Source organism: Elephas maximus, chromosome 2 (genome assembly GCF_024166365.1).
Source record: "Elephas maximus indicus isolate mEleMax1 chromosome 2, mEleMax1 primary haplotype, whole genome shotgun sequence".
NCBI lineage: Eukaryota > Metazoa > Chordata > Mammalia > Proboscidea > Elephantidae > Elephas > Elephas maximus.
The window spans coordinates 59267501-59289543 of NC_064820.1; the positions used below are offsets into that span (position 1 = coordinate 59267501).

Below are 22043 nucleotides of genomic sequence, written 5' to 3' on the forward strand. Positions count from 1 at the left end.
GTCTCAGTGACAGTTCAGTATAATTATCAAAGATAATAACAAAAATACTTAAACATGGGACTGTGACAGAGAAGCCTGCACTTTCTTTTCCCTTTCCCTATACTTGTGTTCTCTTGAAGAACAGCATAATAGGGACTTGTAAACCCATTATGTGCAATAAGCACAAGGCTAATAATTTCCCCTCTTGCTTCTTGCTACTTTCTTAGGTAAGGACCTTCAAAGAAGTGACTCAGCCCTGCCGTCCATAAGTTAAAGAGGAGAAATCAGATCATTCTAAACCTCAGTCTCCCATAAGAATCCAAGGTCACAACTCTTAACTTTATTGCCACTCATTTCAACCTGTCACAACTTTTTTAGGGAAAAGACGATAAGGAAAGCACCATCTCAGACCTAAACTCTTACCTAAACTTTTACTTTCTGACTATAATTGACAATGAAATATGTTCTTGAATAGAAATGGTTTAGGGAAGTTAGGACACAGCCTTGACATATAAGGACCTTCCTGGTGCCCCCAAGAAGTTATACAGTTATATATCTAAAACAACCCTTTATTTTGGATAAAGAGAAAACATAACATGGTGGAAGACGACAGGAAAAAGAAAGGGTAAAAGTGAAAGACTTGAGGCTAAGGGACAATGGGCTTCTAGTATTAGTTCTCCACTAGGGATAAACAGAAATGGAAAATAATAAGCACCTTAACTGACACCAGGGAACTATATTTGAATGTTACAGTTTTAAAACCTAACAGGAATTTCACACAATTAAATTAAAACAACAACAGGACAAGCCTAAATATAAAGACCCATATACGAAGGGGCACAGTTCCCTTAGAGGTGGTACCTTATGATTCCTCCTATGTTTGGATAGAAACAGGCCATGCTCACTCCAGCTCCCACAATAATTAGATTAAGAACCAGCACGTGGAAAATGCTAGAAGTTGAGAAGGCAGGTTGTGGGAAAGAAAAATAAATAAATAAAATCAGGCAAATTATAACCACTAACATGAGAATAAAATTCATTACTAACATCTTTAAAATGAGAAATGTCTTAAGCTTGACAGTAAAATCATGGCAAAGTTAGTAAGCAACAACAGTAATCAAGGCTGGCAATTGGGCAGTGAAATTGGTTCTTTTGTGCAATTATATAAATAGGTTAAATTTTGTAGAAGCAAACTGGTGTGTATATCAGAGTTCACACTCCTTATTCCCATAATTCCATTTAGAATATCTTAAGGAAATAATCAAAACCATGAAAAAAGCTATTAACATAAATACATTTATGGAACAACAGAAGTGTCCTAGATGTACGGCAAGACAAAAATTTACTTGATGGAATGCATTAAAAATTATTAAAAATAGTATCATTATTACCTCGATGGTAAAAAGCCACCTAGGTAACTTGGAAAAAAGCTAGCTCTATAACTGTAAGTATAATAAGATTTTCACTGTACAAGAAAATCTGAAAACATCTGAAAGAAATACACTGAAAATGGAGTAATGATTGTGTTAGGATCTGAGATCCAGGTAATTCTTCCTCCTTTCTATATTTAACAAGGTTTTTTTTAAAAGTGATATTTTAATTTTAATCAAAAATAAATTATATTAAGGGCATGGCACATGGGTAGGTTTTTGCTTTTCAATGCAACCACTTAAAACTACTCACTATTTACCATGAATAGAATATCTACTAAATGCCTTAACTAGATATTAAGAATTCAAAGGTTTGGGAATCAATTTTGGGCATAAGTAAAAATAACGCCAATGAAGTGTGATGTTTAAGAAATAACCCTACCTTCCCCCCACCCCCACCCCCAGATTCTCAAAAGCCAAGTTTACACATAAAAGCAACTTTTGGAGTCCCAGTTATCAAAAGTCAATTAATTCCAGAAAAAATTAAAAATAAGAAAAATTATTTATACAGATAGGTGGTTAGTCACATATCCTGATGAATTACAAAGATATTTAGGCTTTCAGATATTACTATGTATCCAGAAACACCAACCTTAAAATTGCTAAGTTTTGAGACATAGGCTGAGCCTTTGATATATTTGTATTGTACAATGAGACAACATTGTGCATTTTCCAAAGCAGTGATTCTCCAAGTGTGATCACAAACCCCAGGAGTTGCCAAATCCCTTCAGGGAGTCCCTGAGAGAAAAGCCATTTTCATAATAATATAAGACATTATTTCCTCTGTAAAAGCAATGGTGTGTAAAAGTGTTGGCCCATTAGCAAGGATCATGGCAGCTGCACCTATCTGTTCCACTAGATACTATATTCTTTACTGCCACATGCTCATCCTGCCCCCCCTGAAAAAAGTTTCATTAAAAGATGCCCTTGATAAAGGAGTAAAAATTATTAATTTTATTAAATTTCATGCCTTGAGTGCATTTTTTTTTTTAATATTCTGCATGGTTGATGAAATGGGTAAACCCATTGCCATTAAGTCAATTCCAATTCATAGAGACCCTACAGGATGTAGCAGAACTGCCCCACTCAGTTTCCAAGGCTGTAATCTTTATGGAAGCAGACTGCCACATCTTTCTCCTGTGGAGCAGCTCATTGGTTCAAACCACTGACCTTTTAGTTAGCAGCTGAGCTCTTAACCACTGTGCCACCAGAGCTCTTTGATGAAATGGGTAGTACATAATAAAGCACCTCTGCTGTACACTGAAGTTCAATTGTGGGCTTGAGGGAACAGTTCTTGTGTGACTGAGCTGGACGGCAACCTAGTTGATTTTTTCAAGGAACACTATTTTGACTTGGAAGACAGTCAAACTATGGTCATTCAGACTTGAGTATCTGACAGACATTTTCTTGAAAATGAATGATGTGAGCCTGCCGCTTCAAGGAAAACAACTGGCAGCTGCCAATAATAAAATTTGAGCTTTCAAGTAAAAACTAGAATTTTGAAGAACCCGTATTCATTATTCTGAGCTTGACAGTTTCCCAATATTTAAAAACTTTTATGAAGAAATTGGTGGTAATATTAACCAATATGAGTTTTGACATTGTAAAATGAAACGTGTCAGCATTTGGAAGATCTGCGGAACTCAGTCAACCAAATATTTTCCAAATGAGCAAATATGATGTTACAAAATCAGGCATGAGTAAAAGATCCAAATTGCAAGACAGACCAATGGGTTTTAATGTAACCAAGTTTCAGATTCCACATTGCAACTAACCTTTAAGAATCTACCACTTGTCAAGTTTTAGCACAGCATCAAGGAAGAAAATCCACAATTATCTGAAAAGGCTATTAAAAACACCCCTTCTTCTTCTAACTATGCATCTGTGTGAGGCTGGGAATTCTTCATATATTTAAATGAAAACAACATACCACAATAGATTGAATGTAGAAGAAGATACGAGAATCCAGTTGTCTACTAATAAATTATACATGAAAAAGATTTACAAAAATGTAAAACAAATTTTTATTAATTTTTTTGTTTTAGAAATAATTATTTTCCATAAAAAATATCTATGGTAACAAATAATGATTTTATTATTGCTATTTTTAAAGTAGTTAATAAATATTTTTAAAAATCTGTGTAATTTTTCATATGGTAACTATTGATAGATATAACCCACATAAACAAAAGCTCTTGGGGGTCCTCAACAAGCTTTAAGAGCGTAAAGGGGTTCTGAGACTCAATAGCATGTTCCAAAGTATGCTGTTTGTAGGGTACTTGAAACTGTGGATATGTGTGTTCTTGGTGGTAGGGGAAGAAATGTAATTTTAACATTCTAACAGCCACCATTCTGCAAAATAATGGCAGAAAACAGGAATAATGTATTTGATTAGAATTTTTTCATCTATTACTTCACCGTATTTATTTTATTTTGGTGAATGTAAATACAGCATAGGGTGTAAACACAACAGGAGTCTTATGTTTACTGAAATCCAACCTTCTAGATGAGCAATAATAGAACTGTAGCTGCTGCTGTTAAATCAATGCTAGAGACCTAGTAACTCTTGACTTTTGCATTTTGCTGATTTCTACATCAAAATACTTATAACTAAAATTATTTATTTAATGAGGAGACAGACTGTGTCAGTTCAAATAAGAACTAAGAGCACCTATTTAGTTGGTTGCTGCAAATACAATTTTTTTTCCAAATTTTATTCAAAAGTTTTCTTCATTTAAGACAATTTATATCCAATAAAATATGTTAGGACTAGGTACTTTTCACTAGAAAGAACCCATAATAAAATTAAAAAATTTAAGATCAGTAGTTAACTAAGGGTCCACGAGGAGGCTTCAGGGAGGCCCTGAAACAGCATCTGTAAATGCCTCTTGAATGAGGATGACTAGATTTGAACATATCTTCAAAGAGACTAACAACCGTTTTATCCTCAATACCAAAAAAACCCATTGCCGTCGAGTCGATTCTGACTCAAAGAGAACCTATAGGACAGACTAGAACTGGCCCACAGAAGTTTCCAAGGAGCGCCTGATGGATTTGAACTGCTGACCTTTTGGTTAGCAGTCGTAGCTCTTAACAACTATGCCACCAGGGTTTCCTCTACCCTCAATAAGAGATTAGAAATTATAGCAGTAGTTACAGAAGCAGTTAAGAATTTAAGCTCAGTTACATATTTCACCTTCAATTCCAAACCACTAGTCGTTTATGTAAAAATGCATGAATGTTAATAAGTATATAACTAAATACCAATAACCAATAATTAAAATAAAGGACTTGCTTCTCAAAAGCCACACATTGCCAACACAAGTACTAAATACTATAAACAAACACCTTGGCAACACGTAGATGAAGGGCAACTAAATCAGGAGATAAATATAACCGGCATTGGAGCTAATATAACTACTGGAAGGACTGCACCTTAAGTGGCTCTGGACAAGGGAGTGGCTTTCTATTTTTAAAGATCTCTGGGGAAAAGGATACCAATGATCTATCCTTAGTAACCGTTTTCATTAGGCAAAATTTTACAGCATAAGGATCAGTCACACTTTTTTAAACTGACCTGTTTGCACAGTCATTTGTTGCTTGGCACATCTTGCTGGTCAAGAGAAGAGTCCTTACCTAGGATAAATGTCACCGAAGACATGGCCCAATAGCTGGACACGAGCTAAATAGCCTAGGAGCGGGTATACTGTCATCATCTGGAACAGCAGGAATATCCTCGCAACGAAGGACAGGATGTCACTGCTAGGGAAGTTGTCTAAAAAATTCTAATTCAAGAAAGATGGTGAGATAATGTTAAAAATCAAAGTCCGTATATATGATTTTATAAAACGGAATGTCTTGCTTATTTTGAACATAGGTGCTACTCAAATTGTGGTTTGTGGACTGGTGCTGGTCCACAGACTGTTGGTTAACTACTCTACAGTCAGCACAGAAATTGAAAGTGTTTAGAAACTTTCACGAAATCTGACATTATCAACTTTTTATTCTATTTTACAAAAATATCAGTCTGCAATGGGTTTTACATTAAATAAATAAAACACATTTCCCTTCATTACAGAGGGTTTGAGAAGTACTGCTGTAAAAGGTTCAAGCATAATATACAGATTGGTTTTAATATATTTAAATGGCTAATTTAATTCGATGCTCTTTCACCCTCACTAGCTCTTGCTTTTCCTCCTCTGAAGCACGGCAGCCCCTTCAAAGTAAATAACTCCAGAATAAGGGAGAGTATACCCATTGACCAGTACCACTATTTACGGTCCATTACTGAATAGAAAAGATTTATTTCTACCTGTTTCATGATCATTTTCTTCATTTTACTTTGGTCTCTAAAAAAAAGTTAATCGCTCAGAATTTTTGTTTTTAAATTTTTTCTTTTCAAATACAAATACCACAGTTATTCCTATTCCTACGGGAGTGGGCTTTATATGGGGCTGTTCACATCAGGGAAATTTCCAGCAAACATTCAGCTGCCAAAGAACTTTTTGAATCAAGGAAGTCAAGAGTAAAAGAACATTTCAAGCCACCATGAGAGTAATAACTCAAATCTATTTTTCTTATAAAGATGTGGACATAATTAAGCCTATTCTGCTGAAATAACCTTTATAACTCATATCGCATTGTATATTCTACTGTATTCTAAAGCAGGATTTTCTAACTAGGAAGTCACCTGTAAAATGCTATTTGTTGTGAGAAATTCTTCAGTCACATAAGCTAGAGACTATACTATTCCTAGCTTTATGATAGGCACAAATCAGAGAAAATATTTCTTGAGGCAACTTTTTAGCAGAATTTTTCCTTTATTCTTTCTCTCTGTCTGCCTCTCTCTCTTTTGCTTTTTCATTGAACAGCCAAATAATCTTTATTTGATTTGCTGCCTGCCATTTAATACCAAAATGAGAGCCAGACCTATCATTGGGTCCTGATGAACTAAGACACCAGCTTATCCAGCTTACCCAGTATTTCCAGATCTGGGCTTTGGAAAATAAGGGAGTTGACTGAACGCATTCTCTGAGGAGATTTTATAAATTCATGAGGACCACTAGCAATAGTTCTCCATACAAAGAGAAATAATATGCAATTAATAGTAATTATTTATTTAACCACCGTAAGTTGACAAGCAGGGAGCACATTATTTCAGACAGTCCATCCAAAATCTATCGGAGTATGTGTTAGACTATTTTATGAGAACTGAGGAAACTGAGACTCAGAAAGGATGGGGAAGGTGCCTAAATTCCCACGAGGACAGTAATTAGTACAGATGGTATTCAAACACAGGATTGCCTGATATTATGTTCTTGTTACTGTATCACCTGACTGTTATGCATATGTGAAGGTATAAACAACCAGAGAAGGTACATAGTGCCTTACCTGCTCAATGCAATCTTTGGATAATGGCGGTGAAGGAAATGAAGCAAAAACTAGGACTCCAATATAAAGATAAGTCAATGTCACCAGCATATAAGCAACGGATAGGTCCCTCACCTGTAAATAAAGAATAACTCTCCCACAATACTGAATAAATTTATAAGAAAGTCTATCTTACTATTATATTGGGCAAATCTGCTGCAAAAGACCTCTTTAAAGTGTTGAAAGGCAAAGTCAGTTTGAAGACTAAGGTGTGTCTAACCCAAGCCATGGTATTTTCAATTGCCTTGTATGCATCCAAAAGCTGAAAAATGAATAAGGAAGACCAAAGAACTGACACCTTTGAATTGTGGTATTGGTGAAGAATATTGAATATACCATGGACTGCCAGAAGAATGAACAAGTCTGCCTTGGAAGAGCGACAGCCAGAGTGCTCCTTAGGAGTGAGGATGGTGAGACCTTGTCTTAGATACTTTGGACGTGTTACCAGCAGGGACCAGTCCTTGGAGAGGGACATCATGCTTGGTAAGGTAGAGGGTTAGCAAAAAAGAGGAAGACCCTCAACAAGATAGATTGACACAGTGGCTGCAACAATGGGCTCAAACACAGCAATGATTGTAGGGATGGTGCAGGACTGGGAAGCGCTTTGTTCTTTTGTACACAGTCTCCACCAGTCAGAACCCATTCAACAGCACCTAACAATAAGTCTACCTGAATAGGCTAAATAAGAAGGCTGAAAAAAAACCACAGTATTTATATTTTTCATGTGTGTGTATATATTTTAGCCACCCAATCTTTTCAAAGAAAGTAGTTAAAACAAAATTCACATTTTTTACCTTTAGTCAGTCAAACATTTTTTTTTTGCTAGTCTGGAGTACGTACATGTTGGCAGACTTAGAAAGTTAACATAAATGGTGGTTTAACACGGGTGAAATTCTGACTGATTTCAAGGCAATTCATTTATCAAATTATAAAATATTTAGCTAAAATAATAAAGCTACACCCTATCAAGAAAGTAAGCATAAGCCACTTTCTGTTATGACCTGTAAAACTTAAGTTTTTTCTCTTAGAAAAATAAATCGTTAAATAGTCAATTTAATCGTTAATTAAATATTAAAACATATTTAAAAAAGAAGGAAAGCTAGTTAAAGAGCAGACAATAAACAGGTATTAAAGATGAGTTTAATAAATCTAAACAGTAAACAAAAGGAAATCAAGAGGCAGCTGTTCAAACAGCTGCACACTGTTATTACTGGAGTCAGTAAACACAGAACATTAAATAAAGCAACTGCTTTCTTCCACTGCTGTTCCCACCCTCCCAATCTCTCATCCCCATGCGAAGTAAAACGCTCAAGATATTTAATGCAGCCAGCTGTCAGATCCAAATAGAACAGGCCTCATAGCTGACAGATCTGGTCTCCATCACCACTGAAGTTAGAGCCAAACAATTCAGCACAACTAAATTGTGGCAAGGAGCCTACTCATATTTTTTGTTTTAAATATAAATTACTCTGAAAGCTAAGAAAACAGATTAGGAAAAAATTATATACATTTTTACTTCACTGTTCTCTTGGATAACACAATAAGAAAACTGAACATTTGGTGTTACAGAACATTTCTGAGTTTTTGGACAATCTTCCAGCTTAAATGGGCAAAGCAACAGCAGACAGTTAAAAACTTGAGTGTTGATAAATTCACTTAAAAAACAAGTAACAAGCTATGAAAAACCATAAGGTCATGTCTAAGTTGATAATCAGCTTGAAAATAAACCAGGGATTCCATACCCCAAGTTAAATGGGGAATAGACCTACGGAGCTAAAGGAACTTGTATTATGCAGACTGCTTTTAGGTCGCCTCAAACAGCTTCCAATTCTTTAGGGTTAGATGGAGGAGAGAGGCTGACCAAACCTCAAGAGGGCTCTCAAAATCTTTTCTCTTTGGTTTATTTTTTTTTGGGCTCATTTTAACCTAGACTTCAGTCACTCCAGGGTTGCCTCATGATCTTGCAGGGGATTAATAGGAATGAACCAGGCAATTCCTATTTTCATGTCAAAAGGTAGTGGTCTCCCATTGCGATGTATGAAAGTCATTCTACTCTCAACCACTCAAGAGCAGAGGTAACTCTGTAGAAAACAAAATCTTGGAATGTCAGAACATCCAGGTTGAAATACAAGGTTGTAACGTGCCAGAGAGAGAGCTACGTACAAAGAGGGACAGCTACCATTCTGCGGACAGTCTTTAGTTTACATACCATCTGGCTACATTATTTTGATCTGACTTCCTACAAGATGTGCACTTTACAACACTTTGGGGGAAATCTTGTGAAGATGCAAGGGCTAAAATGATTCCTTTTCCAGTAAGATGGAGTCCCTGGGTAGTGCAACTGGTTAAAATGCTTGGCTGCTAACTGAAAGGTTGGAGGTTCTAGTCCATCCAGAAGTGCCTGGAAAGAAAGGCTTGGCAATTTACTTCTGAAAAATCAAGTCTCTGAAAACCCTATGGAGCACAGTTGTACTCTGACACACGTGGGGTCACCATGAGTCGGAGTCAGCTCCATGGAACCGGTTTCCCAATCAGATTGTTTTTCCCTTCTACCTCCTGTTCCCATGGCACTGTATACATATCTCAAATACAGCAACTATTATACTATAACTATGATTAATTTTTAATATAAAAGTAATCCACGTTCATGGTTTGAAGAATCTCAAGTGGAAAGAAAATGTCCCGCCAGGATTAATAGTTTTGTATCATGTTGGTACATCTAAGACTAGACTATGAGATGCCTGAGGACAGGGTTTATGTCTTTTTCATCTTCGTATCTCCACTACCCAGGATAGCATCCGGCATACAGTAGGAACTCGGGAAATGTAGGTAAAAAATAACCACATTGGCTATGTTTATTAAGTGCTTAATGAAGTGCTAGAACTCATGGAGACCCCATGTGTACCGAACAGAACTGCTCCATAGGGTTTTCAAGGCTGTGATCTTTCAGAAGCACATCGCCAGGCCTGTCTTCTGAGTTGTCTCTGGGTGGGTTCGAACCTCCAACCTTTTGGCTGGTAGTCGAGCACTTTACTGTTTGCACCACCCAGGGACTCCATGTCATAGTTACTGAACAACAATAATGAAAATGCTGAGAGGTAACAAGTTATGAGTAACAAAGGATACAACAGAGAACACATATATGAGGGTAAGTCAGAATGTATTGCTACAAAATCATAGAAACCTTAATTAAACAAAAACACCAAAATGTGAAGCTATTGCTTCTTGACATATCCTCCATTTAGGTCTATATGCTTCTTAAGGCCTGGTTCCATCTCTCTAACCCTTCCCTGAAGAATTCTGCACTCTTTGATTTACACTACGTCGAAACAGCAGTTTTGGCATCCCTGAGAGACTCAAATTGTGTTTCTTTTAAATGTTCTTTGAGTTTGGGGGACAAAAGTAAGCCTGAAGGGGCAAGGTCAGGGCTGTAGAGTAGATGGGGTAAGTTTTCCCTACTAAATTCTTGTAGGACAGGCCTTGCTACCCTTGAAGAAGGTGCAGATGCATTGTCACGATGGAAAAAGAACTCCTCGGCACAACTCTTCTGGCCTTTTTCTCACCAAAGCAGTTTTCAGTTTTTGTAAAACTTCTTCATAAAAAGCCCTCATGATCATCCTGTGTCCTTCGAGAAAATCTATCAAGATTACCCCTTTGGAATTCTAAAAAATAGTTGCCATAACCTCCTGAGCGGTTTTCCCTCTCTTGGCTCCTCTTTCAGGTCATCCCGACCTTTCTTAAAACACTTGATCCATCTAAAAAGCACCGCTTTTTGTGGGGCAGCAGTCCCATAAAGTTGTTATAAAGCTTCAATGATTTGGGAAGATGTCCACTTGAGTTTTGTTAAAATTTTTATATTAGCCCTGACCTCAAAATCGTTTTTCTTGCCCGGCACAAAAAGCATCCCTGTTTTTTTTGAAGGCACCCTAATGAGGCTAAGACAAGTGTACTACTGAGAGACCTGATTGCAGAGACATGTTTAAAGACGTTATGTTTGGGATAAACCCATGGATGTATGAAATCGAACTGGAGCCCTATTAGCAATACTCTTTGACTTGCCCTTATAGATGCAAAAGAAATACCACAATCAGAAAAGTTGTATTTACTTCACAGTATCCAATGTACTTTTGGTAGAACTGGGTCAGGAGTTACATATCTACTTTCATCTGAAAATATTCCAATGAATAGAAATGATGCTTTTATTATAAAAGCAGATGAGGCTCAGCATGATTCCGGGAAACATGCCACCTATGAATAGCATGCACACATGTGGGTTCTGCTATTCTCTGGCTCAAACCTAAGTCATTACTGTACAAGGCCTCTTGAAAGCCCATTTAATGGAAAATGGTGGGGAAAGCTATCGTCCAGAAAATGAGGCTCAAAGTAAAAAACATATTTAAAAAGAGGCACAAGCGACAATGTGAACTGGTAATACGTCACGAAGCATATACATTGATAAGATAACCTACTCTGCCTCATGTATAAGTAATGCTGGCAGGGACAGGGAACGAATGATAGGCGGAATGCCAACTCAGAATGAGGACTGCATTTACAATGGGGCCTAAAGTGGGTCTAGGAGCATATTCTGTCTGTCAAAACACAGTTTAATATTTTTTTCCACTAATTGTTTATGGTGAAAATACTATTCAGTGGAACATTTACTAATAACAATGACAGAAACTGACCACACAGATCTACCCAAACATTTACATAAAAACTTCTGCTGATGTATATAGCCAAGTAACTACACAGATTACTTGTAAAGGAGAAGAGAAGCAAAAAGTAAAAACGAATTAAGATAAAAGGAATCTTTAATCCTTTTTAAAGAACTAAGAAGGATAATAACACTAAATAAAGACAGACAAAACAAAACAAACAGAAAAGCACTGGATATATAGGTTTTGATCCAAACGTGATGAGAAAATACAAAGAGGTTAGTCCACATACCCAGGATTGTTATGAGTGATAGTTATAGGATATATATATATTCTGAGTGTAAGAAACGAGTTGGATGGTCTTCAACCCTACTTTTCTTTTGTAGTGTAAGCCTTATTAAAAAAAGAAATAGAAATTACATCATGCTCAGTTACACATACAAAAAATTACTTTTAGTGGGAAAAAAACTAGATGAAATTAAGTCAAATCTGGAAAACCTGAAATATTTTATTACTACACCTGTTTGTTATTGTTGTTAGGTGCCGTTGAGTCAAGTTCGACTCATGGTGACCCCATGTGACAGAGCAGAACTGCCTCATATGATCTTCTAGGCTGTAATCTTTAAAAAAAAAAAAAAAAAATTTTTTTTTTTAAATTTTAATCTTTATGGGATCAGATCGCCAGGTCTTTCTCCTGTGGAGCTGCCGGGTAGGTTCAAACCACTAGCCTTTTGGTTAGCAGCTGAGTGCTTAACTGTTGCACTACCAGAGCTCCTGTTTCAGAGCCTAATTGTTCTCCTTCTTCACATATATCTTTAGATCCAAGTCCAACTACAGTTCATGCAGAAGAAAAGGAGGCAGTTTCTATTCTTTTGTCTTCTACTTTCAAACCTTTATTTACTGAGCTTAGAATAGCAAGTCCACCATCAACATTATAAATTCAAAATTCCTGACAAATTTCACATTTCCTGACTTTAATCTCAAGAAAATATTATATCATGATATTAAGAAGACTTCTAAAAGTCAATACTTAATGTAACCTACTAAAAGGTGTAATCATCAAATTTTAATGGAAATGAGTAAATATACTTACATACATTTAAATAAAGTGTTTAGGACATAGCTGGCACATAGTAAGCGCTTCATAAATGTTACCTTTATCATTAATAGTTATTTATATTTTAGGAACATAAAGTATAGCTGATTTTTTGAAAGCTGGATCATCACTTCATACTCTAGTTTCAATTAAGGCAGTAAGAAATCACCATCTATTGTTGTTAAAACATCTTTGTTTTTAAAATACAAGTAACAAAAGCTGAGTCAAATTTTATTAGCTGAATCTAACATATTATACAAAGCCCTAGTCCCAAAACTCAGAGGAGACAAGGACTCATTTTATATTTACATATGAAAGATTTTGAGGCCCACTGTGTTTGGTCCTTGGAGGCCCATGAACTAAACACCCCTCTCTCTATCCAGTCCTGCGCTTCTCACACTAGGGAATGTACGCCTCCAGATAAACGTGGCCATGATTTTCCAGAGAAGCAGTTTTACTTCAGATTTTTGGGGAGCAAACATTAAGCATAAACAGTTCTTGCTTTTCACAGTAGTGAGAGACTGTAAAGATGATTATGCAACCTGAAACTGTATAAGGAAATAAAAAAATAGTAAAACTAATATATACTTTGTACACTGTAATTTAAAACATCAGAAACACTACGAATTAAAGTCTTTTATTTCTTTGTAAAACCCTACCAAGAGCAGTTTGGACAGTGCTTGCCTTCTTTTCATTGTATAACTTACAATATGGAGTAAACATCTTTGCTATGCTTTGGTGAATTGTCATACTCCTAAATTTGCACCAGCTCCAGCATTTTATCCTTGTGCGTTCAATGTTGATAGATATCTTCAAAAATTCTTCTGGTGTGAAGATTTTTGCCAGTATCGCTTCCCTGGGAACATCTTCATTCTTTCCACAACCACTTTCCTCATTTATGTTGATAAGCTCGCCTTCACTAAGTTTCTCTGGCTGCAGATCTCAAGTCTCTTGAATGGCAGTAGTATAAACACTTCCATACTCATCAATTTCTTTTATAACTCTGTTTAATTTACGTTCAATTCGAATTTCACTTCCAGCACTGTCACTTTTTTACACTTTCACCTTCATTTGCCAATTCCTTCTTTTAATTATCCATTTTCGTAAAATATCACAAAATATGGGTTTATCACTAAGAGACAAGGAGGCAACACAACTACCTACTTTGCAGTCTGTGCGTGAGCTGAATACCAGAAATGCAGGGACCAATCACTGATAGGCTTTGAAAGAAGTGATGTGATTGATCACAAATCAAGATATACATCTGTTGTTTAAATAGTGATCTGTGGATTGAAAGACTAGTTTGTACTTTATGCAAGTGCTTACAGTTCATATACTGTGGTAACTAAAATTAGTGCATATAGGAACTGTGCAAAGTGAGGACTGCCTGTAATTTATCTGGTTAATTACTTTAAAACTATTTTCTAGTAAACAAAAAAAAAAAGACCCAAACCCGTTGCCATCGAGTTGATTCTGACTCATAGCGACCCTACAGGACAGAGCAGAACTGCCCCACAGAGTTTCCAAGGAGTGTCTGGTGGATTAGAACTGCCGACCTTTTGGTGAGCAGCCATAGCTCTTAACCACTACGCCACCAGAGTTTCCTATTTTCTAGTAAGACAAGCTAATTATGAGCACTATAAAAATATACATGAGTTAAGATAAAACATGAGACTTCACTGAACTTTTGTTCTTCGTCCTCAGATTCCCAGGGATACAAGGTTGTTCTCCTCTTGTCATTAGAGAGGCTTTGGTGGTAAAGTTTGAGAAGCATGGTTTTATGGATAGTGTCACCTAATACATGAGAATCCTGCTTCAAAAAATAGGTTTCTAGGGTACTTGCTCTAAGTTAGGATGTTGATTAAGATAGACAGGAGACTTAGTTGGTACCAAGATACATGACATACACACATTAATGATATATATATATATATATATACACACATATACACTGTTTCCTGTGAGGATAAAATAGATATTTTCTATGTATCATTCTAAACGTCCTAAAACTTAGGGTGGGCAGCTGAGTTCAGGTGGTAATGAGTCAGGTGATTCGAAAGGGAAGAGGAAAGGACTTAAAAATAAAGGGCATTAAGTATATCTTCAGTTTTTCTTCCATATTCCAAAGTTCTGAAAGTTACTCAGGACAGTTAAGATTTTCTTGAACATAAAATGATATTCATGAAGAATGTTCTTTTTAGTTGAAGTAGATACATGAGACTAAATGAGCAGCTCCTATCCAGAGGTGAGATGAGAAGGCAGAAAGGGACAGGAGCTGGGTGAATGGACATGGGAAATCCAGGGTGGAAAAGAGGAGTGTCCTGTCACATTACAGGGTGAGCAACTAGGGTCACATAACGATGTGTGTTTAAATTTTTGTATAAGAAACTAACTTGAGCTGTAAACTTTTACTAAAAGCACAATTTAAAAAATTGAAAAAAAAAAAAAAAAGATTTGAGATTTCCTCCAAAGATTTAAAACTGTAAGGACAAATACTGTATGAGACCACTACCGTAAAAACCCATGGAAAGGTATACATACAAAAAGAAACAATCTTTGATGGTTAAGAGGGAGGGAAGGATGGGGATGGAAAAATACTTAATAGACAACAGATAAGTGGTAACTCTGGTGAAGGGTAAGACAGTACATGATACTGGGGAAGCCAGCACAACCTTTATAAGGCAAGGTCATGGTAGCTCCACAGACACATCCAAACTCCCTGAGGGACTGAATTGCTGGGCTGAGGGCTGTGGGGACCATGGTCTTAGGGAACATCTAGCTCAATCGGCATAACATAGTTTATAAAGAAAATGTTCTACATTCTACTTTGGTGAGTAGCATCTGGGGTCTTAAAAGCCTGTGAGTGGCCATCTAGGATACTTCACGAGTCTCACCTCTTTGGGAACAATGAATAATGAAAAAAACTAAAGACACAAGGGAAAGATTAGTCCAAAGGACTAACGGACCACGACTACCATGGCCTCCCCCAGACTGGGTCCAGTACAACTAGATGGTGCCTGGCTACCAGCACTGACTGCTCTAACAGGGATCAGAATAGAGGGTCCTGGACAGAGGTGGAGAAAAATGTAGAACAAAATTCTAACTCAAAAAGAAAGACCAGACTTGCTGGCCTGACAGAGACTGGAGAAACCCTGAGAGTATGGTCCCCGGACAACCCTTCAGCTCAGTAATGACGTCACTCCTGAGGTTCACCCTTCAGCCAAAGACTGAACAGGCCAATGGAACAGAACAAGACTAAAGGGGAGCACCAGCCCTGGGGCACGGACTGGAAGGCAGGAGGGAACAACAAAGCTGGTAATAGGGAACCCAGGGGTTGCGAAGAGAGAGTGTTGACATGTTGTGGGGTTGTTAACCAATGTCATACAACAACATGTGTACTGTTTGATGAGAAATTAATTTGTTCTGTAAATCTTCATCTAAAGTTCAAAAAAAATTTTTTTTTTTTAAACTGTTCATGACAACAGTCTAAGTATAATAAGACCAAAAATGTCCAAGGTAAAATCCAAGTCTAAAGTGAGAAGAAGATAAAAACTTAAAAAAAAAAAATTTTTTTTCCTAATAAAAGCTATAGCAAATGAATTAGAAAACTTAATCTGTAAGTTTTCCAGAAGTCATGGCAAAAATAGAAAAAAAGAGCTATATGACCCCTTATTGTCTAATTCTAAGAATCATAGTTCATTAGGAGAAACTTTTTCTTAGACTTGAACACAGAAAAATTTCTCTTCACGATTTTTGCATAAAGGAAGACAAGCAATATGAAGAATATCCTAATTTTAGTTCTTATAAAACAATGAAGCAATGCTTCATACATGGCTTTCTTATATTACCATGAGCCCTTGGTGAAACACCAGTTATAACATTAAAGCTTAGTGCAGTGATGAGAGAAGAGAAAAGGGCAAAATCGATGCGGTTCAGTTATGCACTTTTCTGGGGATCTGATTTAACATTATAGGAAGAAATCTTGGGGAATCTTTGTAAAAAAATTATCTCAGATAAGCGTTTGGCAGCAACAGATGAGTAGCAGATAATTAAAAAGTAAAGGCACTAGAAAGAACCTGAAGGAGAAGATATTCTCTTCTGTTAATTGAAATAGCTACAGGTTATAAATGTCAGGTGGGGAAGAGGAATAGAGAAACTAAAAATTTCCAGCCCTTACCTTATCCCAGATAAGTTAAAACACTTTTACTATTTTACATTATAGCCCTGAGAGGTATTATTAATGTTATTTTTACACATGAAGAAAATGAATTTGAAGGAGTAAGGTCACCAAAATAGAAGGTGTGGAAAACCCAGATTTACTCAATTCCAAAGTTCATGTTCTTTTCATAGGTAACATGTTGGATGTATAGACAGTAAAGCTGAAGAAGGAAGAGTTTGACTCACGTTCTTGCTCTAATTTGAGAGTGAACTTCCCTCTACTTAGAAAACTTTGTGCCGTCATAATGACTCTTTCAAACATTACCCTCTACTCAAGCCTGCTCAGAATCCCTGGAAACAGTGATTAGAGCTTAATCGTTATATTTGTCTACATGGTTAGAAGCTGTCAATCTGAACTCAAAATCTGCAGACGAAGCAACAAGTAGCTGGTTAACTTCTGCTGCTTTGCGGTTCTTCTGCTCTTCTTTTTCCAGTGTCTTAAGGTAAAAAGTTAGGTTATTGATTTGAGATCTATCTTCTTTCTTTAACGCAGGTGTTCACAGCCATAAATTTTCTTCTAATCACTTCTTCCCCTCTAAACATGCCATAAGTTTGGGTATGTGTGTCCTTCATTTTCAAAATTTTCTTGTAATTTCTTCTTTGACCCACTGGTTATTTAGCAATGTGTTGTTTAATTTTCACATATTTCTGAATTTTCCAGAATTTTTTTCTGTTATTGATTTCTAAATTCACTCCACTGTGGCTGGAAAATCTTGTATAATTTCAATTCTTCTAAATTACTGAGACTTGTTTTATGGCCCAGTATATGGTCTATCTCGGTAAATGTCCCATGTGTACTGGAAAAGAAGGTGTGGTTTGCCGTCGTTGTGAGAAGACTTTCACAAATGTCAATTAGATCAAGTAAGTTGATGGTGTTTTTTATGTTTTCTGTATCTTTACTTATTTTCTATTTGTTCTATTAATTACTGAGGGAAGGATGATGAAATTTCCAATTACAATTGTGGATTTGTCTATTTCTCCTTTCAGTTTTGGCAGTTTATTGTTTCCTTTATTTTGAAGCTCTGCCAGTGGATGTATACAAATTTAGAATTATTATGTCTTCTTTTCAAAAAATTTTTTATTGTGATGAAAATATACATAAGAAAACATATGCCAATTCAACAATTTCTACCTTGATTTTATTCTTCAATTAGTACAACCATTCTTGCTATCCTTTTCCAAATCATTCCACCACCATTAACATAAACTCATTGCCCCCTAAGCAAAAACTGCCCCATCCCTGCAAACCACTAATAAACTTTGGTTTCTATATATTTGCTCAATTCATATAAGTGAGATCATATAGTATTTGTCCTTTTGAGACTGTCTTATTTTGCTCAGTACCATGCTTTCAAGGTTCATCCACGTTGTGGCATGCATCAGGACTTCATTTCTCCTTATGGCTGAATAGTATTCCATTGTGTATATATACCACATTTTGTTTATCCATTCATCTGTTGATGGGCATTTTGCTTGTTTCCACCTTTTGGCTATTGTGAAAAGTGTTGCAATGAACATGGGTGTAAAGTTTCCTTTTGCATTCCTGCCTTCACTTCCTCTGGGTATACACCTAGGATTCGGATTGCCTGGCTATTGTGAAAAGTGTTGCAATGAACATGGGTGTGAAGTTTCCTTTTGCATTCCTGCCTTCACTTCCTCTGGGTATATACCTAGGATTCGGATTGCTGGGTCATGATAGTTCTATGCTCAACTTTTTGAGAAACCGTCAAACTGTTTTCCACAGTGTGGAATGTACCATTGTACATTCCTACTAGCAGTGGATGAGGGTTCCAGTTTATCTACAATCTCGTCAACCCCTACTGTTTTCCTTTTTTTAAATCATTGTATTGTAATAGGGGTGAGAGTATGTCATCGTAGTTTTTGTTTGCATCTCTCTAATGGCTAAGGAGGAGCCCTGGTGGCACAGTGGTTAAGAGCTCAGCTGCTAACCAAATGTTTAGGAGTTTGAATACACCAGCTGCTCCTTGGAAACCCTAGGCGGCAGTTCTACTTTGTCCTATGGGGACACATGACTTGGAATCAACTCAATGGCAATGAGTTTAATGGCTAATGATGTTGAGCTTCTTTTCATGTGCTTGTCGACCATTCAAATACCCTCTTTGGTGAACTATCCAAGTCCTTTGCTCATTTTTTTATTAGGTTGCCTGTCATTTTGTTGTTTAGTTTTTTTTTTTGTCTTTTTGGTAGCAGACCCTTTTTTGATATATGGTTCCCGAAAATTTTCTCCTAACCTATAGGTAGTCTTTTCACTTTTTTGGTAAAGTCCTCTGATGAATATTATGTCTTCTTGATTTCAGAAGATCATTATGTAATGCTCTTCTTTATCTCACACAACTCCTTGTTTTGAAGTTTACTTTGTTTGATATTAATACAGCTGCTCCACTTTATGTTTAGTGTTCACATGGTTGTTATGGATTGAATTGTGTCCCCATAAAATATGTGTTGAATTCCTGACCTTTGTACCTGTGGATGTGAACACGTTTGGAAACAGGGCTTTTTTTCTATTACCTTAATGAGGTCATATCATTGCAGGGTGGATCTTAAACGTAATCATTTCTGAATTATAAAAAGACCAGAATAGACACGGAGACACACATATGCGGGAAGACAAACACCACGTAAGGACTGTCTACAATTCAAGGAACACCAAGGAACCAAGAAATGCCTGGGACTAACCAACAAGGGAGTGATCAACATGGCCAAGGCCCAGATTTGAACTTTTATCCTCCAGAGCTATGAGAAAATAAAATTCTATTCTTTAAATCCACCCACTTGCGGTATTTGTATTACAGCAGCACTAGGTAACTAAGACAATGGTATATTGTTATCAAGTAAGTTTCTTGTAGATAGCATATAGAATCATCCCTCCATATTTGTGGGTGATTGGTTCCAGGATGCCCATGGATTCCAAAATCCATGGGTGCTCAAGTCCCTTATATAAAGTGGTACAGTATTTTCATATAGCCTATGTACATCCTCCTGTATACTTTAAATCATCTAGATTACTTGTACTTAATAAAATGTAAATGCTATGCAAATAGTTATTATACTGTATTGTTCAGTGAATAATGACAAGCAAAAAAAGTCTGTATATGTTCAGTGCAGACGCAACCATCGTAGGCCTAACTACATAGTATACTCAGACACGAGGTGAACAATGCTCAAACAATGAGTGCTGAAGAAAGGCTGAGGATCTGTGAAATGGTGGGAGGCTACAGCAGGGTATGCCTGCACATCATTTTTTCCCCCCCAAATATTTTTGATCCATGGTTGTTTGAATCTATGAATGTGGAACCTGTGGATACAGAGGGTTGACTGTAGTTAGTTCTTGCTTTTAGCCAGTCTGATAATCTCTATCTTTTAATCGGAGTGTTTAGATCATTTACATATAATGTAATTTAACAATATGACTGGGTTTAAATCTACTATCTTGCTATTTGCTTTGTATTGGTTCTATACATTCTTTGTTACTTTTTTCTTGCCTTCCTTTGGATCACTTGGGTATTTTGTACGACTTTATCACCACTACTAGCTTATTAGCTAAACCTTTTTATTTTTTTCAGTGGTTGGTCTATGGCAAGGGTTGGCAAACAATGGCCTATAGATCAGATCTGGCCTGCTTTTTTAAAATAAAGTATGCTTAAAAGCATCTATTTGTTTACACATTGTCTATGGCTGCTTTCATGCTACAAGAGCAGAGTTGAGTAGATGTAACAAAGATTCTATGGTCTGCAGAGCCTAAAATATCTACCATCTGAACCTTAACAGAAAAAGTTTGCTCATTTTTGCTCTATGGTTTAAATTTAAAAATTAAGATCCAGTAACAAAACTGCTTAATTGTATTCCAAATATAAAATGCCTCAAATATTGATTTAAAAATTTAAAAAGTCTATCCTCAGGAGATATGAAAGTCATTTCATCAGATAATTACTTACATTGTTTTCTTGGTTCTTGTTGTTCTTTAAGAGTGTGATAATACAATTATGAATAAAGTAAGCAAGAGTAAGCACTCCAGTCAGCTGTGGAAACTGAAATCTTATCTCTAGGATGAAAAGAGAAAAAAATAAAATTAAAACTGACAACTAGAAGATGAATATCAGCAGGCAAAAGCTGATGACTAAAAATCAGTTGTTTCTGTTTTGTCCAAGGTATAAGAATATCAAAGTGTTTTTACAAGCTTCCTCAAGGCCTGCACTACACTTGGACAAAGCACTTACAAAGGAATCAAGAAATGACTATTCTGTGAAGGTACTTTATATGAACTATCCTTGTCTGAGGTCACACAACTAGTATGTGGTAGAGCAGAGATTCAAATCCAGGGTCTGCCTGACTCTAAAGTCCTTCCCCCTTCTGGTACTTGAATTTGCCAGGAAAAAACCTCTAGAAGAGGAATCAGTAGGAGGGGAATTGGTCATTTAATATTCTTCAGTGACTAATCTAAAAAGCATTGCTTCAAAATATTGCAAACAAGAAAGGACTGGTTAAACTATGATGTAGTTTTACAGACGTATGAGGAATCAGTAAGAGGGGAATTGGTCATTTAATATTCTTCAGTGACTAATCTAAAAAGCATTGCTTCAAAATATTGCAAACAAGAAAGGACTGGTTAAACTATGATGTAGTTTTACAGACGTATACAGTATTTAAAAATTATGTAGCAGAGGAATATTTTACATCATGGCAAAATGTTCATGATTTAAATAGCATATATATTATGATTTTATTTTTATTCTTAGAAGTGTGTGCCCGCAAAAACAAAAGACTGGAGGAATATCCACAAAAATGCCAATAGTGATTAGCTTTTGCTGATGGGATTTATTTTAAATTAACTACTTACTTACATTCTCTGAATTTTCTACAATGAACACAAACTTACTTTGAAAGAAGGATAAAAGTAATAAAATAATATATCTTTTTAAAAGCACCGCTAATTTCTGTCTTTGAGGTCTGCTAATACAAGAGTGACACAATTGAGTTTCTGTGGAAGACCATTATTTACTTGAAAACAGTGCTGAATCTAGGCAAAGCTGGTGGCAAAATGGGGAATAATCCATTTCCGGGGATTCTTTAGTGTAAAAAGTAGAAATGTAGAAAAGAAAGGTCTCATGACTTTTTGCCATGTCACTTTAGGAAAGGAAAAATCAAACACTAACTCTAAAAGAAGCCAAGAGTTTAAATCTAAGAAACGTATACACTACTGTTTTCCATCATGTT

At 36.3% G+C, this 22043-nt stretch overlaps 1 protein-coding gene across 4 annotated transcripts in view; it reads right to left on the reverse strand.

Annotated features, from left to right (window-relative positions):
- SLC38A9 (solute carrier family 38 member 9) overlaps positions 1 to 22043 on the reverse strand; it is a 100431-nt gene that overhangs the window by 5849 nt on the left and 72539 nt on the right. For 3 of the 4 annotated variants that reach the window (XM_049863805.1, XM_049863798.1, XM_049863797.1), the window contains 4 exons: positions 20765 to 20871; positions 6801 to 6914; positions 5046 to 5194; positions 841 to 930 (listed from right to left, as the gene is read on the reverse strand). In XM_049863805.1, coding sequence (XP_049719762.1) covers positions 841 to 930; positions 5046 to 5194; positions 6801 to 6914; positions 20765 to 20871 — 460 coding nt within the window. The remainder of the gene's footprint in view (positions 1 to 840; positions 931 to 5045; positions 5195 to 6800; positions 6915 to 20764; positions 20872 to 22043) is intronic. The other variant, XM_049863810.1, reaches the window with a different exon arrangement.